The sequence below is a fragment of the Nomascus leucogenys genome, chromosome 21 (genome assembly GCF_006542625.1).
Source record: "Nomascus leucogenys isolate Asia chromosome 21, Asia_NLE_v1, whole genome shotgun sequence".
Lineage (NCBI taxonomy): Eukaryota > Metazoa > Chordata > Mammalia > Primates > Hylobatidae > Nomascus > Nomascus leucogenys.
Window position 1 is genome coordinate 42,557,877 of NC_044401.1, and position 27,115 is coordinate 42,584,991.

Consider the following 27,115-nt stretch of genomic DNA (forward strand, 5'->3'; position numbering starts at 1 on the left):
GGGTTAAAAGAATAATACATTACTTTGTTATTTTGCCTATTTTTTTAGTTAATGATATCTCTTCTGGTCCCAAAGAATTTAGGGCTACTTGCAAAGATGTATATACTTCTCATGAAATAAGGCAATATATATCTTACAAGATCTGACTGTACTGAGGACAGATACCTCTATGTCTCCTCTCATGTTAGTTGGTCTATTGTAATAGATAGGGAATTGAAATAAAACATAACATTCCTTATATTCTGACTGATATATTACATGAAAAGCATAATTCTTTTAATGTCCAATAGGATTATCATAAAAATGTTATAGAATCTCTTTAGTAGGAAGAGTAGGCATTTAATTTTACAGGATTTAAGAACTCTGCCTAAAGTCAAGGTGATCAATTAGCTTACCCTTAGGAATCTCTGCCCTCCATGTTGGGCTCTGTGCCTGGCTCCAGCAGCCTCTGAAGTAGAAGCTATCATATTGCCAGGATTCCTCCCAGCATGGCAAACAGAACAGCTGGGGACAAGAGGGGTCAGTCCCCATAGTGGAGCTAAGCAGAGACTGACATCTGAATCTCACTGCTTGGATATCAGGTATTCCATAGGCTACCTCTTTAGTCTGTTCCTAGAAAGTAAATATGATCATTCTTCTGCCCCAGAGCCCTAGGCTTTTCATTTAGTAGTCGTGGGAAGATGAACAGGTCCAAGGAATATTTGAGCAATTCCATGTAAAATAAATAAGAAACAAAATAATATTCAGATTAGCTTCTATTATTTCTAAATCAGTAATGTAAGCACTTTTAGTGTTACCTAATAGGTGTGTCATGAAGAGTAGAGACCATTGTTCCATTACCTACCATGACGATTTGAAATAAATGAATTTTTCAGTTTTGAAGAAATCTAATTGTTGAAACAGGGAAAAACAGCTCATGCTTGAATCATTGCCTTCTTATTGAATAGACAATCTGTGGCTCCAACTATCCACTGAGCATCGCCTTCATTGTGGTGAATGAATTCTGCGAGCGCTTTTCCTATTATGGAATGAAAGGTAATTTTGTGTCCAAGAGTCCTACCTACTCTCCTCCACCCACCATCACCCCATGTTTGTGACAGCCTGGGCTCTTTATATGCACTTATTTCCCGAGTCCACTCTTTCTGCCTTGGTCCAAATTGGTCCTTTACTTTGGCCAAGACTTCTAATAAATCTCTCATAGGATTTCACCTAATATATAGGCCAAGATCAGAAAGGCCTGAGAGAAACCAGAACACAGACTTTTAGAATGGGTAAGTGGGTGGAGCTGGACATGATGGCATGTGCCTGTAGCCCCAACTACTTGGGAGGCTGAAGCAGGAGCATTGCTTGGGCCCAGGAGTTCAAGGTTATCGGGCACCTGTAATTGTGCCAGTGAATGGCCACTGCACTCCAGCCTGGGCAACATAGCAAGAACTCATCTCTAAAAAAAAAAAAAAGTGGGAAAGCTCTCATTATCTGAGTTACATTTTTCATACCTGTTCCTTAGGTATGGGCTAACAGCTCTTGGCTAAGAGCTCATACCTGAGGAACAGGTATGAAGAATGGAATTCAGATAAGAGCTCTTATCATCTTGTTGCTGGGAAGGAGAGGAGAGGGAAGGGATATTGGAAGCACCATGTTATGTTCATGGTTGGCCTAAATGATGCTAGGGGTGCACAGAGACTGAAGGGAGGAGTATTATATTCGTACATTCAACATAGTCCCATTTACTCCCACAACTCCCATGGGGCCCTGTATCTACTGCCTGGCAGTCACTTCTCAATCATGTCACTGATGGAAGTGCTGAAGGCCAAAATCACATTATAAAGACCAGAGATTAAATATTTTTTTCCATAAGTCACTTTAATGCATCTATCTTGTTTTGTCTCCTCATGCCTCCTTTTTTTTCCCACTACAGCTGTGCTGATCCTGTATTTCCTGTATTTCCTGCACTGGAATGAAGATACCTCCACATCTATATACCATGCCTTCAGCAGCCTCTGTTATTTTACTCCCATCCTGGGAGCAGCCATTGCTGACTCATGGTTGGGAAAATTCAAGTAAGGAAGATGGGAGGTCACATTCCTACAAGTTTCACAGGTTGTGCAGAAGGCTATCACTTCTAGCCTCTTGCTTCTGAGCAAGAACATACCTATGTCATGCGTGAAAAATAAGAATCTCTGTACATCTGTGTAGTGTGGGAAATTTAAAAAAAATCTCTGTGGCAACAAGGAAAGGCTATTCTTTTCATTATCAGTTTTTCCAATGTGTTTACATCCTCTTCAGTTGCAGTATCTTTTGTTCCTTAAAACTAATTTTAACCTTCCGTTCTGTAGTTTAATATTAAATCTTGTTCTGATCTTGTCGGAGATAGAGAGCACTATCCACCAGCAAATTTCTAATTTTAGCCGGGTGCGGTGGCTCACGCCTGTAATCCCAGCACTTTGGGAGGCCGAGGCGGGCAGATTGCCTGAGGTCAGGAGTTTGAGACTAGGCTGGCTAACATGGTGAAACCCCATCTCTACTAAAAATACAAAAATTAGCCAGGCATGGTGGCAGGCGCCTGTAATCCCAGCTACTTGGGAGACTGAGGCAGGAGAATTGCTTGAATCTGGGAGGCAGAGGTTGCAGTGAGCCAAGATCATGCCACTGCACTCCAGCCTGGGCAACAGAAGAAGACTCTGTCTCAAAAAAAAAAAAAAATCGTATTTTAGATGCTTTTATGTAGTTATTTGATACTTTCTCCATCTCTTCTCCAGATTGAGTTATCCCACCTCCTTTAGGATCTTCTTATGAGTGTCTCTTTTCAGCTCTTTTACCATCTATTTCTCTTCTCTAACGTCTTTTGTAGTTTCCTTCTTATGAATCTAATATTTTCATGAGTTAGACTATTGGTTCATTCAGTTCAGTATCTTTTAAGTCCCTGAACATAGCACCAAGAGATATAACATGGTATAATGTTATAATTGTCCCCTGTAACATTAAACTGATAAGCTTAGAAACGGATGGTGGATATCCACTGCCAAATTATTTTCTATGGACCTGTTATCCATGGATTTGTCTAAATGAGCATTTCTCAAAGGGCATTCTGTTCAAAACTATAAAATATAATGAGTTATGTGGGAAAATAAAGCTCTTGTGGTCGAACAAGTTTGGAAACTGTTAGGCTGAGCAAAGCTAAAAATGTTCCCTTACTGCATGACTTCTTATAGCCTTAAATACGCCAATATGAACTATAAAATCTCCACAGAAGGTTGTAGTATGTAATGTTTACCAAACTAGTTTGACTATGGAATATTTTTTCTGGATATTTTGTGGACCTAGTGTTCCAAGGAATTCTCTTTAGTAAACAGTGGTTTATAGCTTACTTTGGCTGATATATGTTCATTATTCTAAAAGTGTTTAATCAGCACCTAATACATATCTATAGACATAACACAGTACTGAACAGTTTCTTGACTTGGGAGAGGAATGGTGGGTGAGTAGCTGAGATCTACGTTTGCTACATATGTAGTAGTAGTCACCAAGTTTATCTAGATCAGAGATTGGCACTACTTGCAGAATAAAAAGTGCAAGCCGTAATCTATTTATTCAGTTGTAGAATAAAGATTCATATACATGACATACCACTTTTATTTATTTTAAAAATAACTTCCTTTAAGATTGAAGAAGTACAGTTACAGGATTTGGTGAGCAATTGTTTCCTGGTTAATTCAGAGAAAATTTAACAACCTCCACTTGTGCCCTCAAATCAATCCTTCTTGATGTATTTATTATTGTTTTTAATTTATTTTTATTGGGATATAACTTACATAAAGTACACAAATTCAAAAGCCTTAACTGTACACCTTGATCAGTTTTTATGTATGTATCACCATCACCTAGATCACTCTCCCTAGGGTCTCTGTACCCTCACTATTCCCCTCTCTTGCCTTCAAATTCTCCCAGAGAACTAGAGTCTTTGCCTTCAACTAGAAGCAGGTGCAAATCTTTAATAGCTTTAAATGAACAAAACTCATCTTGACTGTCTTTTCCTATCATTTTTCTCTTATTACCATTAACCCCATATTATAAAAATAATCCTCTGTATGTGTTGCCTTTCTTTCTCACTCTTCATGATCAGTTCTTATGGTAGAGTAATATAATGTAATGCAATATAATCCAATTCAATTTAATTTGATTTGACCCAATTTAATTCAATAAATGTTTATTGAGCACCTTCTGTTTGTCCAAGGAACCATGGAGGATGAAGAGGTGAATTACACGTACTACCTAATTCATATTGTTCATATTCAAATAGCTTTAATACAGATCATATTGTAGTACAATAAGATACACTATAAATCATCTTTTTTCCTTCTGAAATTACTCCCTAAGATCACTGGTAAGGATTTCTTCATTAACAAATTCCAGTGGTCTTTTCTAAATTCTTACTCATTTTGAATTTGTTATTAACATTTCAGTCTGTTTATCATTTCTGTGAAACTCCCTGGCCTTCTCTACAGTATATTTTTCTCACTCTCGTCCTCTTATATCTTTTCTTATTTATCTGGCTTCTCTTTTGCCTCTTGTTTACTTCACTCTTTCCTGAGTGTAAGCATTTCCCAGGTTATAACTTTTACCCTCTTCTCTTTCTCTAGATTCTTCCTTAGCAAATTCTGTGGTGTTGATATTAGCTATATGCAGATGGCTCCTCAAATTCCAGTGAATTACATATTGGCATTCACCTCCTCAAATCTGTTCTTTCTTCTGGCTTCTCTACATTCCCACATTCAATCAGTTACCAAATTCTACCAATTCTGTTTGCCACAATCTCTCTCACATTTATCCCTTTTCAGCACAACATCCACTGCATTAGTTGCCATCACCCAGTTTTGGTCTTCATTGTCTCAATGTCTTTAAATTGAGATATTAAAATGGACATCTAAAATGTTTTTACTGCTTCCCATCTCATTTTCCTACAATTGAGCATATACGCTACTGCCAAATTAATTTTCCTAAAAGAAATCCTGATCACATTACTACTCTGCTCAGCAATTTCTGGTGACTATTAAATCACTGTCTACTAATCTCACTCCAACTGACTTTTCTGTGCTTATTGTCATACTTATCTCCTTTCAAGAATGGCCACTAGAGGAAAATGTAATACTAATATTTCTGTAATCATATCCAGTGACATCTTTTTTTCATGTCTGTTTGCATTGTTTCTGCTTCATGGAAACCCCTTCTTCCCCACCCTTTCATGTCCAAACCCCGTAAGGCTCACTCAAATACCACCTATGCTATGGAGTATTCTCTGCCCCCTCACCTTTTACTATAGCTGGAAGTAATCTAGTGTTTTCTGAGTTCTTTGTTCTCTCACCCTTATATGACATTTACTAAACTCTATCTTACTATAGTTATTTAATTATTTATATATGAATCTGATATCTTCTTTCAAACACTTAGAGGACAAAATCATTTATATATATTTTTCCCCACCCACCCCAGTCATTTATATATTATATGAATGTATATAATATGTATAATATATAAGTATATTATATAATATACATATTTTTTGTCATTGAGACAAAGTCTCGCTCTGTCGCCTAGGCTGGAGTGCAGTGATGCAATCTCGGCTCTCTGCAACCTCTGCCTCCCAGGTCCAAGCGATTCTCCTGCCGCAGCCTCCTGAGTAGCTGGGATTATACGCATGTGCCACCATGCCCGGCTAATTTTTGTATTTTTAGTAGAGATGAGATTTCACCATGTTGGCCAGGCTGGTCTCGAACTCTTGACCTCAAGTGGTCCACCCACCTCTGTCTCCCAAATTGCTGGGATTACAAGTGTGAGCCACTGTGCCCGGCTGTGATTTATATTTTTATCCAGGAGCACGTATAATGGTGGCTAGCACATAGCAGGACCACAGTACATCTTCGAATTCATAAATTTATTCACCCTCAGATCCTCAAATGTAGCCACATGACTACAGATAGATGTAGACAGGCATGAAGGTTACTTTTATTTTATTGTGGGTATTTTGGTTGCTTTTTAAATAATAAAACTTGGGGGTGATTGGTATCTCTTTCACAAAGGGAGTAGTTTGAGAAAACATGGATAACTTGTTCACCTGTAGTCATGTTTGTGTGTGTGTGCATGTGCTTGTGTGTGTAACATATACAAACATGATAACAGCAACAAAAGGGAATAAGTACTTAAAACTACCCTTCCTTAAGTTGGAAAATCAGAAAAAAGACAAGACTCTTTCTTTACTATCTTTTCTAATTTGAACCTATAGCCTATTTTCTTCATTTGCTAGAGGAAAATGGATAGATTTTTGTTTCAAACCGTTAAGTTCTTCCCCACCTCTCATATGTTTCTCTGCCTGAGTATGTGTTTGTGTGTGTGTGTGTGTGTGTGTGGTGTGTTTACTTTTATTCAGGTGTTACCTTGAGGGTGAAAAGCCTTCTATAACATTAGAAAGATTGTTCAAACCCTGAAGGGGCAATTTCCTGAATTTAGTAAACAACTTCTATTAAAAATCTTTCCTCTGTTTGCTATCCCAGAATAATAGATATGTTAAGAGGAAATGGGCATCCAGAGTCCCTGACTCTTGTTTAAGGAACTCCCTATGCCAGGAAAGAAGTGAGGCTTCCTTCAGAGCTACATACAGGAAAGACTAATCAATAGGTACGCAGTGGGAAAACAAAAATTATTAAACATGCATATTGGTTTCTCAAGGATGCTATTTGTAGTGTCAAGTTGGTTTTAAGAAAGGAAAACATTTTTAATCATAGTTCCTAGATTTTATATCCTATTACCCAGGCTCATCAGTTTTGATTTTTGACCTAGGCAATCACTTGGAACCACTCTCTTAAACGTGTTTATTATGTTTTTTTATTTTAATTTAATTTTAATTTTTATTTTTTATTATACTTTAAGTTCTAGGGTACACGTGCACAACGTGCAAGTTTGTTACATAGGTATACATGTGCCATGTTGGTTTGTTACAACCATGAACTCGCCATTTACATTAGGTATTTCTCCTAATGCTATCCCTCTACCAGCCCCTCACCCCATGACAGGCCCCAGTGTGTGATGTTGCCCGCCCTGTGTCCAAGTGTTCTCATTGTTCAGTTCCCACCTATGAGTGAGAACATGCGGTGTTTGGTTTTCTGTCCTTGTGATAGTTTGCTCAGAATGATGGTTTCCAGCTTCATCCATGTCCCTGCAAAGGACATGAACTCATCCTTTTTTATGGTTGCATAGTATTCCATGGTGTATATGTGCCACATTTTCTTAATCCAGTCTATCATTGATGGACATTTGGCTTGGTTGCAAGTTTTTGCTATTGTGAATAGTGCTGCAATAAACATATGTATGCATGTGTCTTTATAGTAGCATGATTTATAATCCTTTGGGTATATACCCAGTAATGGGATGACTGGGTCAAATGGTATTTCTAGTTCTAGATCCCTGTCTTCCACAATGGTTGAACTAGTTTACAGTCCCATCAACAGTGTAAAAGTGTTCCTATTTGTCCACATCCTCTCCAGCATCTGCTGTCTCCTGCCTTTTTAATGATTGCCATTCTAACTGGTGTGAGATGGTATCTCATTGTGGTTTTGATTTGCATTTCTTTGATGGCCAGTGATTATAAGCATTTTTTCGTGTGTCTGTTGGCTGCAGAAATGTCTTCTTTTGAGAAGTGTCTGTTCATATCCTTTGCCCACTTTTTGATGGTGTTGTTTGTTTTTTTCTTGTAAATTTGTTTAAGTTCTTTGTAGATGCTAGATATTAGCCCTTTGTCAGATGGGTAGATTGCAAAAATTTCCTCCCATTCTGTAGGTTGCCTGTTCACTCTGATGGTAGTTTCTTTTGCTGCACAGAAGCTCTTTAGTTTAATTAGATCCCATTTGTCTATTTTGGCTTTTGTTGCCATTGCTTTTGGTGTTTTAGTCATGAAGTCCTTGCCCATGCCTATGTCCTGAATGGTATTGCCTAGGTTTTCTTCTAGGATTTTTATGGTTTTAGGTCTAACATGTAAGTCTTTAATCCATCTTGAATTAATTTTCATATAAGGTGTAAGGAAGGGATCCAGTTTCAGCTTTCTACATATGGCTAGCCAGTTTTCCCAGCACCATGTATTAAATAGGGAATCTTTCCCCATTTCTTGTTTTTGTCAGGTTTGTCAAAGATCAGATGGTTGTAGATGTATGGTGTTATTTCTGAGGCCTCTGTTCTGTTCCATTGGTCTATACATGTATTTTGGTACCAGTACCATGCTGTTTTGGTTACTGTAGCCTTGTAGTATAGTTTGAAGTCGGGTAGCGTGATGCCTCCAGCTTTGTTCTTTTTGCTTAGGGTTGTCTTGGCAATGTGGGCTATTTTTGTGTCCATATGAACTTTAAAGTAGTTTTTTCCAGTTCTCTGAAGAAAGTCATTGGTAGCTTGATGGGGATGGCATTGAATCTATAAATTACCTTGGGGAGTATGGCCATTTTCACAATATTGACTCTTCCTATCCATGAGCATGAAATGTTCTTCCATTTGTTTGTGTCCTCTTTTATTTCGTTGAGCAATGGTTTGTAGTTCTCCTTGAAGAGGTCCTTCACATCCCTTGTAAGTTGGATTCCTAGGTATTTTATTCTCTTTGTAGCAATTGTGAATGGGAGTTCACTCATGATTTGGCTCTCTGTTTTTCTGTTATTGGTGTATAGGAATGCTTGTGGTTTTTTTCACGTTGATTTTGTATCCTGAGACTGCTGAAGTTGCTTATCAGCTTAAGGAGATTTGGGGCTGAGATGATGGGGTTTTCTAAATATACAATCATGTCATCTGCAAACAGGGACAATTTGACTTCCTCTTTTCCTAATTGAATACCCTTTATTTCTTTCTCCTGCTTGATTGCCCTGGCCAGAACTTCCAACAGTATGTTGAATAGGAGTGGTGAAAGAGGGCATCCCTGTCCTGTGCCAGTTTTCAAAGGGAATGCTTCCAGTTTTTGCCCATTCAGTATGATATTGGCTGTGGGTTTGTCATAAATATCTCTTATTATTTTGAGATACATTCCATCAATACCTACTTTATTGAGAGTTTTTAGCATGAAGCGCTGTTGAATTTTGTCAAAGGCCTTTTCTGCATCTATTGAGATAATCATGTGGTTTTTGTCATTGATTGTATTTATATGCTGGATTACGTTTATTGATTGGTGCGTGTTGAACCAGCCTTGCATCCCAGGGATGAAGCCGACTTGATCATGGTGGATAAGCTTTTTGATATGCTGCTGGATTCAGTTTGCCAGTATTTTATTGAGGATTTTCGCATCGGTGTTCACCAGGGATAGTGGTCTAAAATTCTCTTTCTTTGTTGTCTCTGCCAGGCTTTGGTATCAGGATGATGCTGGCCTCATAAAATGAGTTAGGGAGGATTCCCTCTTTTTCTATTGATTGGAATAGTTTCAGAAGGAATGGTACCAGCTCGTCTTTCTACCTCTGGTAGAATTCAGCTGTGAATCCGTCTGATCCTGGCCTTTTTTTTTTGGTTGGTAGGCTATTAATTATTGCCTCAATTTCAGAACCTGTTATTGATCTATTCAGAGATTCAACTTCTTTCTGGTTTAGCCTTGGGAGGGTGTATGTGTCCAGGAATTTATCCATTTCTTCTAGATTTTCTAGTTTATTTGTGTAGAGGTGTTTACAGTATTCTCTGATGGTAGTTTGTATTACTGTGGGATCGGTGGTGATATCCCCTTTATCATTGTTTATTGTATCTGTTTGATTTTTCTCTCTTTTCTTCTTTATTAGTCTTGCTAGTGGTCTATCAATTTTGTTGATCTTTTCAAAAAACCAGCTCCTGGATTCATTGATTTTTTGAAGGGTTTTTTGTGTCTCTATCTCCTTCAGTTCTGCTTTGATCTTAGTTATTTCTTGCCTTCTGCTAGCTTTTGAATTTGTTTGCTCTTGCTTCTCTAGTTCTTTTAATGGTGATGTTAGGGTGTCAATTTTAGATCTTTTCTGCTTTCTCTTGTGGGAATTTAGTGCTATAAATTTCCCTCTACACACTGCTTTAAATGTGTCTCAGAGATTCTGGTATGTTGTGTCTTTGTTCTCGTTGTTTTCAAGGGACATCTTTATTTCTGCCTTCATTTTGTTATTTACCCAGTAGTCATTCAGGAGCAGTTTGTTCAGTTTCCATGTAGTTGTGCGTTTTGAGCGAGTTTCTTAATCCTGAGTTCTAATTCGATTGCACTGTGTCCTGAGAGACAGTTTGTTGTGATTTGTATTCTTTTATATTTGCTGAGGAGTGCTTTACTTCCAACTATGTGGTCAATTTTGGAATAAATGTGATGTGGTGCTGAGAAGAATATATATTCTGTTGATTTGGGGTATTGAGTTCTGTAGATGTTTATTAGGTCCACTTTGTGCAGAGCTGAGTTCGTGTCCTGGATATCCTTGTTAACCTTCTGTCTCGTTGTTCTGTCTAATACTGACAGTGTGGTGTTAAAGTCTTCCATTATTATTGTGTGGGAGTCTAAGTCTCTTTGTAGGTCTCTAAGGACTTGCTTTATGAATCTGGGTGCTCCTGTACTGGGTGCATGTGTATTTAGGATAGCTAAGTCTTCTTGTTGAATTGATCCCTTTACCATTATGTGATGGCCTTCCTTGTCTCTTTTGATCTTTGTTGGTTTAAAGTCTGTTTTATCAGAGACTAGGATTGCAACCCCTGCTTTTTTTTTGCTTTCCATTTACTTGGTAGATTTGGCAGATCTTCCTCTATCCCTTTATTTTGAGCCTATGTGTGTCTCTGCACGTGAGATGGGTCTCCTGAATACAGCACACTGATGGGTCTTGACTCTATCCAATTTGCCACTCTGTGTCTTTTAATTGGGGCATTCAGCCCATTTACACTTAAGGTTAATATTGTTATGTGTGAATTTGATCCTGTCATTATGATGTTAGCTGGTTATTTTGCTCGTTAGTTGATGCAGTTTCTTTCTAGCATCGATGGTCTTTACAATTTGGCATGTTTTTGCAGTGGCTGGTACCGGTTGTTCCTTTTCATGTTTAGTGCTTCCTTCAGGAGCTCTTTTTTTTTTTATGATTTTATTTTATTTTATTTTTTTTATTATTATACTTTAGGTTTTAGGGTACATGTGCACAATGTGCAGGTTTGTTACATATGTATCCATGTGCCATGTTGATTTCCTGCACCCATTAACTCGTCATTTAGCATTAGGTATATCTCCTAATGCTGTCCTTCCCCCCTCCCCCAACCCCACAACAGTCCCCGGAGTGTGATGTGTCCATGAGTTCTCATTGTTCAATTCCCACCTATGAGTGAGAACATGCGGTGTTTGGTTTTTTGTCCTTGCAATAGTTTACTGAGAATGATGTTTTCCAGTTTCATCCATGTCCCTACAAAGGACATGAACTCATCATTTTTTATGGCTGCATAGTATTCCATGGTGTATATGTGCCACATTTTCTTAATCCAGTCTATTGTTGTTGGACATTTGGGTTGGTTCCAACTCTTTGCTATTGTGAATAGTGCTGCAATAAACATACGTGTGCATGTGTCTTTATAGCAGCATGATTTATAGTCCTTTGGGTATATACCCAGCAATGGGATGGCTGGGTCAAATGGTATTTCTAGTTCTAGATCCCTGAGGAATCGCCACACTGACTTCCACAATGGTTGAACTAGTTTACAGTCCCACCAACAGTGTAAAAGTGTTCCTATTTCTCCACATCCTCTCCAGCACCTGTTGTTTCCTGATTTTTTAATGATGGCCATTCTAACTGGTGTGAGATGGTATCTCACTGTGGTTTTGATTTGCATTTCTCTGATGGCCAGTGATGATGAGCATTTCTTCATGTGTTTTTTGGCTGCATGAATGTCTTCTTTTGAGAAGTGTCTGTTCATGTCCTTTGCCCACTTTTTGATGGGGTTGTTTGTTTTTTTCTTGTAAATTTGTTTGAGTTCATTGTAGATTCTGGATATTAACCCTTTGTCAGATGAGTAGGTTGCAAAAATTTTCTCCCATTCTGTAGGTTGCCTGTTCAATCTGATGGTAGTTTCTTTTGCTGTGCAGAAGCTCTTTAGTTTAATTAGATCCCATTTGTCAATTTTGGCTTTTGTTGCCATTGCTTATGGTGTTTTAGACATGAAGTCCTTGCCCACGCCTATGTCCCTTCAGGAGCTCTTATAAGGCAGGCCTGGTGGTGACAAAATCTCTCAGCATTTACTTGTCTGTAAAGAATTTTATTTCTCCTTCACTTATGAAGCTTAGTTTGGCTGGATATGAAACTCTGTGTTGAAAATTCTTTTTTTTAAGAATGTTGAATATTGGCCCCCACTCTCTTCTGGCTTGTAGAGTTTCTGCCAAGAGATCCGCTGTTAGTCTGATGGGCTTCCCTTTGTGGGTAACCTGACCTTTCTCTCTGGCTGCCCTTAACATTTTTTCCTTCATTTCAACTTTGGTGAATCTGACAATTATGTGTCTCGGGGTTGCCCTTCTCGAGGAGTATCTTTGTAGTGTTCTCTGAATTTGAATGTTGGCCTGCCTTGCTAGGTTGGGGAAGTTCTCCTGGATAATATCTTGAAGATTGTTTTCCAACTTGGTTCCACTCTCCCTGTCACTTTCAGGTACACCAATCAAATGTACATTTGGTCTTTTTACATAGTTCTATATTTCTTGGAGGCTTTGTTCATTTCTTTTTACTCATTTTTTCTCTAAACTTCTCTTCTTGCTTTATTTCATTAATTTGATCTTCCATCACTGATACCCTTTCTTCCACTTGATCAAATCGGCTATTGAAGCTTGTGCATGCATCACATAGTTCTCATGCCATGGTTTTCAGCTCCATCAGGTCATTTAAGGTCTTCTCTACAGTGTTTATTCTAGTTAGCCATTCGTCTAATCTTTTTTCAAGATTTTTAGCTTCCTTGTAATGGGTTTGAACATTCTCCTTTAGCTTGAAGAAGTTTGTTATTACCGACCTTCTGAAGCCTACTTCTGTCAGCTCGTCAAAGTCATTCTCCGTCCATCTTTGTTCTGTTCCTGGCAAGGAGCTGCGATCCTTTGGAGGAGAAGAGGCACTCTGGTTTTTAGAATTTTCAGCTTTTCTGCTCTGGTTTCTCCCCATGTTTGTGGTTTTATCTACCTTTGGTCTTTGATGCTGGTGACCTGCAGATGGGGTTTTGGTGTGGATGTCCTTTCTGTTGATGTTGATGCTATTTCTTCCTATTTGTTAGTTTTCCTTCTAACAGTCAGGTCCCTCAGCTGCAGGTCTGTTGGAGTTTGCTAGAGGTCCACTCCAGACCCTGTTTGCCTGGGTATCACCAGCGGAGGCTGCAGAACAGCAAATATTGCAGAACAGCAAATATTGCTGCCTGAGCCTTCCTCTGGAAACTTCGTCCCAGAGGGGCACCCGCCTGTATGAAGTGTTAGTCGGTCCCTACTGAGGCTTCACAGGCTCACAGGGTTAGGCTACACAGGCTTCAGGGACCCACTTGAGGAGGCCATCTGTCCGTTCTCAGAGCTCAAAAACCATGCTGGGAGAACCAGTGCTCTCTTCAGAGCTGTCAGACAGGGACTTTTAAGTCTGCAGAAGTTTCTGCTGCCTTTTGTTCCGCTATGCCCTGACCCCAGAGGTGGGGTCTGTGGAGGCAGCAGGCCTTGCAGAGCTGCAGTGGGCTCTGCCCAGTTCATGCTTCCCCAGCTGCTTTGTTTACCTACTCAAGCCTCAGCAATGGCAGAGGCCCCTCCCCCTGCTAGGCTGCTGCCTCGTGGGTCGATCTCAGACTGCTGTGCTAACAGTGAGCAAAGCTTCATGGGCATGGGACCCACCAAGCCAGGTGCAGGATATAATCTCCTGGTGTTCCATTTGCTAAGACCTTTGGAAAAGCACAGTATTTGGGTGGGAGTGTCGCGATTTTCCAGGTACAGTCTATCACGGCTTCCCTTGGCTAGGAAAGGGAAATCCCCCGACTGCTTGTGCTTCCTGGGTGAGGCAATGCTCTACCCTGCTTCAGCTCACCCTCCGTGGGCTGCACCCACTGTCCAACCAGTCCCAATGAAATGAGCCAGGTACCTCAGTTGGAAATGCAGAAATCACCATCTTCTGGGTCAACCATGCTGGGAGCTACAGACTGGAGCTGTTCCTATTCAGCCATCTTGGAGTTATTATGCTTTTGAATGTCCTCTCCACACTTCTCTTTTCTCTTTCTCTGAGTGGGTCTGTATAGTATGTCCTTTCTCTCTCCTCTTTTTTGTCTGATCAGAACTGACCTTCTTTTCTTCATGCAAGGTCTCTTCCCCTGCCATCACTACACACTCTCAGCCTCTGTATATACCTCTTCTTAGTTCCTAAGCGCCTATTAAAAATGGCTCTGGCTTTTTATACTCTTATGGTGAAATAAAATGTATTACTTCTTTCTCTTCCATTTCCTTTTTCCACATTAACTTGTTCATGATAAAACCAAAGGAATGCTGGGTTATGAGTTAAATATAGAAGCTCTACACCTAACCTTAATACTAATTAAAATGTCACTTTGGGGCCAGGTGTAGTGGCTCATGCCTATAATCCCAGCACTTTGGGAGGCTGAGGCAGGAGGATTGCTTGAGGCAGGGAGTTTGAGACCAGCCTGGTCAACATAGAAAGACCCTATCTCTACAATTTAAAAAAATAGTCACTGTTCATTTATTTATTTTTATTTTTATTTATTTATTTATTTTTTATTTCTTTGAGATGGAGTCTCACTCTGTCTCCCAGGCTGGAGTGCAGTGGTGTGAGATCTCGGCTCACTGCAACCTCCACCTCCTGGATTAAAGTGATCCTCCCATCTCAGCCTCCCAAGTAGCTGTGATTACAGGCACGCACCACCATGCCTGTCAAATTTTTGTATTTTTCGTGGAGGTGGGGTTTCACCGTGTTGGCCAGGCTGATCTTGAACTCCTGACCTCAAGTGATCCGTCCACCTCAGCCTCCTAAAGTGCTGGGATTACAGGGGTGAACCACTGCAACTGGCCCAGAAGTCACTGTTTAGAAATGTCATTTGACCCGTCTGGATTTCAGTTTCTTGATTTGTAAAACTGAAGGATTAGTGAAGTCAACCTAAAGCATTTCTCTGTCCTATGGTTGGGATTACAATGACCCTAATATCTCGTTTCAAATGTGGAATTTTCAGGTCTCTTGACTTCTTGCTCCTCGTGTTAGTTTCCTGCCATTAGTTTCCTCTCTTATATCCTTCATATCTAAACTATTTCCTATGAGGTTTTTGTTTGTTTGTTGTTTTTTTTTTGTTTTTTTAAAATCTATAAGTTGCCTATTTTCCTCCTAAACCACTTACACTTCTCTCATTCATTTAGTCCAAGCTTGTCCAACCTGCAGCCTGCAGGCCACATGCAGCCCAGGACAGCTTTGAATGTTGCCCAATACAAATTTATAAACTTTCTTAAAACATTATTAGATTTTTTATTTTAGCTCACCAATTATTGTTAGTATTGGTGTATTTTATGTGTGGCCCAAGACAATATATCTTCCAATGTGGCCCAGGGAAGCCAAAAGATTGGACACCCCTGATTTAGTCCACCAATTGGATACTGATCTTACTACCCAGACTATATCACTCCAGCTCAAACTCCTTTTTTTTCCCTCTATGATGATCTAACATAGATCATCTGTTTGGGGTTCATGATAGCTAGCATTTTTTTTTTCTGTTCCTTTTTATTCCCTTTCTATTTATTCTTTTTATTACAACAAAGAGAACCTTTCTCTAGAAGATGTTGCAAGATCTTTTGGGAAGGCTCGTCCCCTTCCCTGATGTTAATTAGTCCTAGATTAGTCACCTAACTTCTTCTTCTTCTTCTTCTTTTTTTTTTTTTTTGAGATGGAGTCTTGCTCTGTCGCCAGTCTGGAGTGCAGTGGCACCATCTCTCGGCTCACTGCAACCTCTGACTCCCTGGTTCAAGCGATTCTCCTGCCTCAGCCTCCTGCCTAGCTGGGATTATAGGCGCATGTTACCATGCCCAGCTAATTTTTGTATTTTTGGTAGACACAGTGTTTCACCATGTTGGTCAGGATGGTCTTGATCTCCTGACTTCGTGATCCACCCGCCTTGGCCCCCCAAAGTCCTGGGATTACAAGCGTGAGCCACCGTGCCCGGCCTAGTCACCTTCTTGTCCCCTACCTGCCATACGCTTTAAGTTCCCTTCCCTAGAAAGCTGACCCAAGGATTAGGCACTTAGAATGAGAAATCCACATCCTGAGAGTTCTGACATCTCCGGCCTCTCTTTGCTATCTTTATTCCTTTCTATTCTCTGTATTCCACATTAGCATATAACACCTTAAAAATTGCAGGTGTAAACTGTATAATTTCCAAGGTTCATTATAATGCTAACATTCTACTTATATGTGGGAATGCTGGTGTGGTATTACACATAAGGAATATATGTTGTAGTGTGCCATATTTCAATGTGTGAATCTCTCTATATGCTCTTACTGGAGTTCCTTATTCTTCTACTTTCTATTTGCTGTTCAAGTTCTTTGAGAAAACAATACAACAGGATGTTCCTTCCAACTGCATGATTTTTGTCACTGGACAGTCTATTCTAAGTCCCTGGCTCCTTTCTTACCCTTGTTAACTTGTCCCTGAGGAAACTGTGGTGAGGATTACAATTAATCCAAGAGTCCAAGTTACCCAGGCTGAACCTGAGAGCTTTTTTTTTTGAGACGGAGTCTAGCTGTAGTTGCCCAGGCTGGAGTGCAGTGGCGTGATCTTGGCTTACTGCAGGCTCCGTCTCCCAGGTTCACGCCATTCTCCTGCCTCAGCCTCCTGAGTAGCTGGGACTACAGGCGCCCGCCACCACGCCAGGCTAATTTTTTCTTTGTATTTTTGTAGTAGAGACGGGGTTCACCGTGTTAGCCAGGATGGTCTTGATCTCCTGACCTCGTGATCCACCCGCCTCGGCCTCCCAAAGGGCTGGGATTACAGGCGTGAGCCACCGCGCCCGGCCGAACCTGAGAGCTTTTTACCTCCCAGTGCTTCTTGAGTTTTGAGGAAGTCATTTGGGTTAGCCATTCCTGTTTACTTGGAGTTCTTCCTTGACCCTTCTTGCTCTCTACAGCAAAAGATATTCCTTGAGAAAAACACCTAAGGTCCAAATATCCTCTTCTACTGGTTCTCCCAATTTAAAGCATTGTCACTTTTGCTACAAATCCACCTTGTTCTTGTCATGTCTGTACAAAGTAGGGTTTCTCTGTGTATGTGTGGAGTGAGCAGGTAGAGGCAAAAGGGAAGGTGGGTATAGGAATGGGACTTGAAGGGAATGTCTATTACCTCCAACACTAAAGAGTGAAGAATTCCACTCCTTTTTCCTAGTCTGTTCACTTCATTCACCATTATTGTCTCTATTTGGATTTCTCAGATAATTCTTTCCTCCTCCTCGTCCTCCATTTATCCCCACACTGAGAACAGTATGAACCCTAAGTCTGTATTATTCAAGTCTCTCAATTCTGGTTTTAGACTGACTGATTTAGCTCTCTCAACAGGACAATCATCTATCTCTCCTTGGTGTATGTGCTTGGCCATGTGATCAAGTCCCTGGGTGCCTTACCTATACTGGGAGGACAAGTGGTACACACGTGAGTAAAATCATGGAATCAACTAAACTACTTTTCTCAGACATTCGTTACAAATGATTTTCTATTTTCTTACCAGAGATGTCCCTTTATTTTCAATCTACAGTTTTACTACAAAACTGGTTAAGAAAAACAGTCCTATGACCAGTTGAGCTCTTTCCTACTTTATCTGAGCTCATCTGTTTTCGGGACTTGTAGAATGCCTAGTTAGTATCCTCTTCATATGCTTGAAAATAATCAAAACATTCATACCCTACATATTCCCTCACCTTTTTATTCATCCATACATCTATACTTTACCAGGGTTAAAAACAACTCTATAATGTTTCCTTATAATTAATTGTAGAAGTCACACTCAAAGCTTCGAATATTTACATTTATGTGTAGTTCCATATATTTCAGTTGCTATTGATGTTTATGGGATCAGACGCATTTGATAAACTCTGATGTCTGTCTATTCAGTCAGAAGAGAGGATTACAGCTGTTCACAAAGCAGTTTATATGTATTCATGTTATAATATGCCTGTGTGCCTGTGTACATGTATTTATCCTGTGAGTTAGAAATTTTGTTTGTTTGTTTTTAGACAGAGTCTTGCTCTGTTGCCCAGGCTGGAGTGCAGTGGCGTGATTTTGGCTCACTGAAACCTCTGCCTCCTGGGTTCAAGTGATTCTCCCACCTCAGCCTCCTGAGTCGCTGGGATTGCAGGTGCCTGCCACCACGCCCGGCTAATTTTTGTATTTTTAGTAGGAACGGAGTTTTACCATGTTGGCCAGGCTGGTCTTGAACTCCTAACCTCAGGTGATCCACCTGCCTCGGCTTCTCAAAGTGCTGGGATTACAGACGTAGCCTCTGCACCTGGCCTTGATATTTAATAAATATTACTTTCTTATTGGTGTCCCGTCAAAAATCTTTGACACTGTTGTTATTAATTATGATGAATTTGAACATTTAAAAAATAATTTTGGTAAGGATATGTGAGATCAGGGTCCTTAAAAGGTCTTTCTATTGAAGTACTCCCTTGACTAAAACAAGATTGGGAACCAGTGTGTTAGCTTTGGAGTTCCTTCAGTATCTGTTTCTATCGGATACTCATAAGGGGTAAATGGAACTACCAGGGATGAAATCTTCCCACATAATGCATACTTTCTTGCAGAGGCCGAAGGATCATAAACATGGTAAGTGCCCATGAATACCTCCTAGGAATAAAGGCAAGTGGAAAGTACCCATGGGGTAGAAATGTGAAGGGGATCTTTGCCCTTGTACACATTTTTTCCCCTCTGCAGCTCTGTAGTCCATCTCTACAGGTGCATTTATTATCAACATGGCTGGCATTCTCACCTCTCCATTTCAGAGTCCTATCATTGATCGGCCTGAGTCTAATAGCTTTGGGGACAGGAGGCATCAAACCCTGTGTGGCAGCTTTTGGTGGAGACCAGTTTGAAGAAAAACATGTAAGAATCCTGTTATTTTGTATTTTCAAGAATATAGAGCCGGCATTAATGGGGTATCTGGCAGGTAGCCGTTTGCCAAGATTGAAGTAATCTACTGGTCAGATCTTATCTGAGCAGTTGTATTCAATGCTGGATACTGGCCGTTAATAGTGAGGAAAACTGAAACAGTCTCAAAGGAAAGAGACCAGGGTGGTAGATGAACTAAAAAGGCATGTCTTATGAGGAAAGGTTGAAGGAAATAGGGATAGTTAGCCTGGACAAGAATTGAGGAGAATACTATAGCAGCTTATAGATGCTGGAAGGATGTCAGTGATTAAACCTGAGACCAATGAGTGAAAGCCTCCAAGAAGCCAGCGTTTGGTTTGATGAGTGGAAAAACTTCAAACAACTGGAAGTAGTAAGTTTACTCTAACTTGAGGTATTTAGGAAGAAATGTGGTAAGCACTTTGGGAATGGGAGGTGATGAGTAGTATAGAGATGATTTAAGCATCTCGTTTTGAGATTCCATGAAAGGGGAAAATGACCAATTGCAAGGAAACATAATGAATGTCTATAGATGAATTTCCCTGACTGATCATTCCCTCTCTTCCTAAATACTTTCCATTACCAGTGGTGAAAAATAAATGAGCCTCTATGAGAAAGCAGTGATAAATAGGCAAAAAAATAGTCTATTTCTATATCTGTCAACATTTCTGGCTTCCTCACTTTTGCTTCCAGTTTTCAGTTTTGTCTGTCTTCATCTATCCATTCCCTCTTCTATAACTGTTTATCTTTTTTCCAGTTTCTTGTTTTCTCCCCCACCCCTTCTCTCTTTCTCTCTCTCCGCCCCCACCCCCCACCACTATCTCTATCTCTCTCTCTCTCTTTCCTCTTCCCTCTTTCACCCTGACATAATGCCTATTATCTCTTTCTGCCCCTGCTATCCTGTCCTGCCTTCCAGTGTTTTTCTTACCTTTCAGACCATTTCGGTTATTTTATACTCTTTATCTGTCCAAGGGTCCATAGATCATAATTGCTTGCTGACTTTGGAGAAAGAACCAACTTTTGGCAAGTGGGATCCTGTGTATGATGAACTATACAAACTAGATGAGTGGAATAAGGTTTAAATTTAAACCAGGAGAGGAAACAAAACACTGTAAATAGAAAATGGGGAAGGACTTGTTGTTCTAATATGGCAGGGAGAGATCTGGGGTGTCAGAATGAAGCATGTCGGTGTATAATGAATGAAACATCAGCAACTTTATTTGAAAGTTGTTTCATTTGGTAACTGCTCCACAAAAATATTTCGATTAGTAAGACAAATCCACCTCCAGGTTTCCACTAGCCACTTCTAAGCCAGATGATTTCTTTTTAGACTCTCTGGCAAATCTCCGTTAAGCACTAGGTGAACTATCCTCCTTCATTAACAGTTGACTCCACTGTCCTATGTTCTGGTACTATTCTTACCACACACTCCTACCGCAAAATCTATTATTTAACTAAATCAGGCATTCACTTAGTTAATACAGTCAATAAACACTTACCGAGTCCCTAATATATGTCAGATGCTGTGCTAGGTACTGGGGATTACAGAAATGAGTAAGATAAAATTTCTGCTCTAAAGAAACTCAAAACATACTGAAAAAACAGACATTTACGGGAGGCAGAGGCAGGAGAATGGCTTGAGCCCAGGAGGCGGAGTTTGCAGTGAGCTGAGATTGCGCCACTGCACTCCAGCCTGGGCGATAGAGTGAGACTCCATCTCAAAAAAAAAAAAAAAACAAAAACAAAACACAAACACACACACGAAATAAAAAACTCAGACATTTAATGCAAAGACATTAATATTAGAATAGCTATATACAGGACACAGTAGTGGCACTGAAGACAGGAAGATTATTTTTAACCCATGCAAAGGGAGGAAAAGAATGCTAAAGCTTCTCTGGAGTTTGAAAGGTGAGTAAATGATTGGGGTCAGCCAGCAACGTTTTTAAATATCTATTAATAATATGAAATTCAGGTATTGTGGAGGCAATATCTGAATCTTTCTCTTTGTATGTACCTTCAGCTCTGAATCTGAACATGGAGTGGGGCTCGAGCTAGGGGATACATTGCACTGATGATTTATCCTGTTTGTTTCAGGCAGAGGAACGGACTAGATACTTCTCAGTCTTCTACCTGTCCATCAATGCAGGGAGCTTGATTTCTACATTTATCACACCCATGCTGAGAGGTTAGGATTTTTTTTGAGGGGCCCTGTATAAGGCTTTGCTCTGGTCAGCCAAAAAGCTGTTCAAGGCTTTCTCCTGTCCATTGTCTCCTTTTATAAGAGCTGGATAATCTTTGAAAATTTATTTTAGTCTTGATTTGTCTGGCCCAAAAGAAGAACTATGGATTAGGTGATGGGAGGAAAGAGGGTGGTTATGTCTATTCTACAAGCTCAGGTTTATTCGACAACCTGAGCTTGTAGAATAAAACATCAAATATTCAAGACTCTGAGTTACTTTCCTCCTCTCATCCCATTTTCTTTAGGAGATGTGCAGTGTTTTGGAGAAGACTGCTATGCATTGGCTTTTGGAGTTCCAGGACTGCTCATGGTAATTGCACTTGGTAAGTGCAGTGAAGCAAAGGAAACTAATAATCATTGATAGCTGACACATGTAAAACATCATGTAGGCACTTTACACAAGCTGTTTCATTCAATCTTCACACCAGGCCTATTGGGTAACTGTTATTGTAAGGGTTTCCCCTCAACTTTGGAGGTAGATTCTGAATGAAGTCAGAAACTTTAAGAAAAAAGTGCCTAAGGTTGCATAACCAATAAGATGCTTTCTGAGGAGCTTTAAAAAAGACCAAACTCTAGGCCAGTCAGGGACTTGGGCATTTTTTTTAGTATCTTGGATCATTCTAATGTATAGTCAAGGTGGAGATCCACTGCTCCACACTACAATATATAGGGAAGCAAGGAAGATAATCCTCTTTCAAACTAGTTTACTTCATATGATACTTATTTACCTGGTAATTGCAAAAGATTTTAAATTCTCCAAGCCTTTTAAAACAGCTTCTAGATTTAGCTATTTCTGCCCTGCTGTGTAGTGCCCCCAAAGAGTCTGCCCTTGAGCAAAGAGAATAAGAGGAGTTGGATAACTAGGTGAAAATTAATGCAACTTAAATCAAGTGGCATTCTCTTTATCCCTGAGAACCCAGTCCTGGAAGAGAAGAGGAATGTGGTGTTCCTTATTTTACACAGCCTAGGGGAAAACTTGGGCATGATTATTTCTAATCATTGACCTGGAAACCTATTCTCCACTCTGAGCCTCAGGGTGACACCCCCCTGGAAGATATCCAGTGCAAACCCATAAAGAGCTCAACAGAGGAAAAACAGCCTAGAGACTCAATGTTCAGTGTATTTTCTACCTGGGAGTTGATGGGAGGGCGCTGATAGTAGTACTCAGAATTCCCAATGCCAAGGAAATTTATTATAGGTGAGCTGTGATAATACGTTCTTTACTTCCTTCTGCATTCAAAGCCAAATATTTTCCCGAATATTTTCATGATAATAATATTTACATAACAGAGTAATTATGAAGATAAAACAGAGATGCTATAAATGAAACGTTTCATAAATTATGAAATGTTAAGCAAGTGCTAGCTGTCATTATTAGTCAGCAGCTTCAGTTTTCCAGGTGCTAATCAATAACTCAATTCTCTGATCTTTTACTGTAATTAATTTCTTTTTTCTTTTTTGAGACAGAGTCTGGCTCTGTCGCCCAGGCTGGAGTGCAGTGGTATGATCTCGGCTCACTGCAAGCTCCATGTCCTGGGTTCACGCCATTCTCCTGCCTCAGCCTCCCAAGTAGCTGGGACTACAGGTGCCCACCACCATGCCTGGCTAATTTTTTGTATTTTTAGTAGAGACGGGGTTTCACCGTGTTAGCCAGGATGGTCTCGATCTCCTGACTTCATGATCCGCCTGCCTCAGCCTCCCAAAGTGCTAGGATTACAGGCGTGAGCCACCGCGCCCAGCCAATTAATTTATTTTTTCATTCACTCATTTATTTAACCAACATTTAATGAGCCTATTGTGTGCCATATTATGTGCTAGGTATTGGGATCACATTGGTGAATTAGATACCTAGAGCATTCATGTTCCCAAAGAACTTATATAGTTCAGTAGGGAAAGAAAGACAAACAAATAAAAGGAATTTACGATATGGTATGATCAGTATTTCCCAGATCAATATAGTATGATCTAGGAAAGTACAGAGAGAGCTATGGGAATGCAGAGAAGGAATGTTTAATTAAGACCTTGAGGGACCGGGCACAGTGGCTCACACCTGTAATCCCAGCACTTTGGGAGGCCGAGGCAGGAGGATTGCGTGAGCTCAGGAGTTTGAGACCATCCTGGACAACATAGCATGACTCCATCTATACAAACATTTAAAAATTAGCCGAGTATGATGGCGCACACCTATGATCCCAACTATTTGGGAGGCTGAGATGGGCGGATCGCTTGAGCCCAGAAGGTCAAGGCTGTGATGAGCCGTGATTGCACCACTGCACTTCAGCCTGGGCAACAGAGCAAGCCCCTGTCTCAAAAATAAATAAATGAATAAAATAATAAATAAATAAATAATACTTTGGAGGTTGTAAAAAGTTTGCCTAAAGAAATGACATTTAAGGTGAGACCTAAGGGCCGAACAGCAATTAATCAATAAAGAAATTATAAGTGATGCAGAAAGAGGACACAGTAGCTGCAAGACAAGAGGCTGAGAAATAGCATGACATATTTAAAAGTTTTAAAGGCATTCAGATTACCTAAAACATAAAAAAGAGTGATAAAGAGGAAAAACTGCCAGAAACCAGATAATGAAGGGCCTTTTAAACCAATAAGAAATTTGAACTTTATTGTGAGGGAGAGTGGGGAACTCTAAAAACATTTTAACAGAGGAATAATTGCTAGATTTTAATTTTTCAATGATGTTTCTATAATGTAGAGAAAGGATTGTGTTGGGGTGAGGCAAGGATAATATTTATTTTGATTACCGACTTTTTTGATACTTGCTTAAATTTAGTGCTTGAGATGAGTGCTTCACTCAGTTTACCCTAATCTGGCCCTGGTTGAATTAACAAACCTTACAATGGTTAGATATGTTAAGTGAGGGAGAAGATAAGTCAAGGTTTAATGTAGTGTTCTGAACCTTGAGCAACTGGATAGGTAGTGGGGTCATTAACTGAGATAGTGAGGAAAAGCCAGTTTGGGGCAATGTTGATAAATTAAGTTTTGAACATGTTGCATTTTATATGTTCTTGGAATATTTAATTGGAGTTACCAAACAATTATTTGGAAATACAGGACTAGAGCTTAGAAGAAATGTTTGCACTATAGATATAGATCTGGAGTCATTAGTATATGGGTAGCAATAAACCATGAAATGAAGATAGATAACTAAAAGCTAATAAGAGTAAGTTTAAAAAAAAAGTGAGGTGAGGGGATAGGTTCAAACTTCAAGGAATGCTAGGATTTAAAAGACACGCAAAGAGGAAAAGCCCACAAATTAACTAAGAAGGAATGGCCAAAGTGGTAATAGTGTTATCTTGGATACCAAGAGAATTTCAAGAAAGGATTCATTCAGAGTGATAAATGTTCCTGAGTGGGAGATTAAGATAAGGGTGACAGATGTCTATTAAATACAGCAACAAGGAGGTCACTGATATGATTAGATCAGTTATGGTAGAATGGTGGAGGCTGAAGACTGATTGGAGGAGACTGAGAAGTAAATGTTACAGGATTCCTTTGGTGCTGCTTTGTCAGCCAGAAATCTCTGCGGCCACTACCGCCTCTGTCTGGGCCTTGCTCTGGCCCACTGGGCTCGCTCAGCCTACAACTGGACTGGGCATGTAGTGAGCAGCTTCTGTGTTGGGTGCGGCATCTAGACAAGGGGAACACGGTGGCACACAAAAACTCGGAGATGCTAGCAATTGCAGAGCCCTAAGGGATGTTACAGCTCCTGCTCAGGGAGTCCTGAGTTCTGAGCCCCCAGAAATGTTACCGCTGTTCACTCCTGTAGTTCAATGAGCAGGAGCATGTTACAACTCTCTCCTGTAGTCTAGCGAGTGGGAGCATGTTACGGCTCTTTTATTCCCGCTGCCCATAGCTTGGCGAGCTGCCGAGGGGTGTCACAGCCCTTTCATTCCCACCACCAACAGCTCAGCAAGTTCCGCGTTCTTGTCCCATGATGAAGAGGAATGGGGTGTGTGGACATCAGACAGTGAGTAAAGCAGAGAAGAATTTTATTGAGTGGCAGAAGGAAAGCTCTGAGCTCCTAGAGGGGACCCGAAGTAGGTAGCCGTCTGTGAGGCTTAGTGTGGGCTTTTTATGGGCTTTGAACGGGGGAGTGAATGCTGATTGGTCCATGGGTGGGTTTGGAAAAAGCACCACTTGATTGGTTAAAAGGCATCATCCAAAAGGCAGCATCCAAAATGAACCAATGGAGAGAGAGGATAAGATGGAGATAGAAGTTCTCACTCAGGTCGTGGACTCTATCAGGAACCGGCAGCTCGGTTTTCAGGCTTTAAACTGTCTTTGGCTCGAAGGTCGGGTTTCACTGGGACCCATCCCTGTCTGCCTAGGAATTTATCTGTCTCTTGTCACTATCAGTAAGAAAGTGAAATAGTATTTATAGTTGGAAGGTGACATGGATTCAAGAGAGGATATTGAGCATGTGTGAATATTATTAGGAATAATCCAGTGGAGAAAGAGGTTGAAGATACAAGATAAAGACAGTATAATCAGTATGAAAACACATATGAGCAAATTTGCTTTGGATAGGAGGAAGAATATCACCTTCACCTACCTGGAGGGAGGACAGGATGAGTGTGGATACAAGAATTAATAGATTTGGTGGCAGGGAGTTGAAGGAGTTTCCATTTGAAGGTTTCCATTTTCTTTGTGAAGTAAGAGGCAACATCATCTACTAGAAGGAGTAGATAGTAGAGAAATTCAAGGTTTGTACTCATCTTCTTTAGTTAAGTGTCTTTGACATGTAAGTATGACTTTAGTTGATTACATAAGTCTTCCTATTATCACTCCATTGTCACTGTTGCAACCAGCATTCCTGAGGTGTCCAGCCTCTTTCTAGGATCATTCTTAGTTTCAGGAGAAGTTTATTCCCTACCCCAAATTTTCCTCTTGTCTAGGTGTCTCTTTTTTTTTTTTTTTTTTTTTTTTTTTGAGACAGAGTCTCGCTGTGTCAGCAGGCTGGAGTGCAGTGGCACAATCTCAGCACACTGCAACCTCCGCCTCCTAGGTTCAAGTGATTCTCCTGCCTCAGCCTCCTAAGTAGCTGGGACTACAGGTGTGTGCCACCACGCCCAGCTAATTTTTGTATTTTTAGCAGAGACAGGGTTTCACCATGTTGGCCGGGTGGGTCAGCTCGATCTCTTGACATTGTAATCCATCCGCCTTAGCATTCCAAAGTGCTGGGATTACAGGTGTGAGCCACCGCGCCCAGCCGTCTAGGTACTTTTTTATCTGCCCACTTGACTCTCAGGATTAGCATTCCTCCACTGAACTATTTTTTCTATCAACCATGAAAGGGTGTTATAGATAAAGGATGCTATTTGGAGAAGCTTTGGGGAAATTGAGAGGCTGAATGAGAAAAAGTGGCAGAGTGAATCTCACTGAGAGGAATGGAGATATTAAAAAGTGATGGGAGAGAAAAGTAAAGTGATTTGTGCATTCTGATGTGTAAGGATACTGGAAAATGCTACTGGTCACTGAGAAAATCATCTTTAGCAGAGGATCTACTAGAGGGGCATCACGCTGAACCTGGAAAATCTGTTAAGGAGGAAAGTGCATCTGGGAGGGAACCAAGATGGAGTTTTTCTACTGATTTTAATTGAATGAAATTGAAAAAAACACTATTTCATAAGTACTACAGTAATACCAGCTCATTGTTAATTTGGAAAATAAAAGGAAAATTAAAGAAATGAAATTCCCTTAAAATTAGCTGTGGAGATGTGGTTAAAGGACAGAGATATGGGCTGAAATAAAC

At 40.2% G+C, this 27,115-nt stretch overlaps 1 protein-coding gene across 1 annotated transcript in view; it reads left to right on the top strand.

Moving 5' to 3' along the window:
• The window catches only part of SLC15A2 (solute carrier family 15 member 2), a 49,561-nt gene that overhangs the window by 1,255 nt on the left and 21,191 nt on the right, over positions 1-27,115 (top strand). The window contains exons 2-7 of the mRNA XM_003275512.3: positions 948-1,035; positions 1,919-2,060; positions 17,538-17,630; positions 18,980-19,079; positions 21,201-21,291; positions 21,591-21,668. Coding sequence (XP_003275560.1) covers positions 948-1,035; positions 1,919-2,060; positions 17,538-17,630; positions 18,980-19,079; positions 21,201-21,291; positions 21,591-21,668 — 592 coding nt within the window. The remainder of the gene's footprint in view (positions 1-947; positions 1,036-1,918; positions 2,061-17,537; positions 17,631-18,979; positions 19,080-21,200; positions 21,292-21,590; positions 21,669-27,115) is intronic.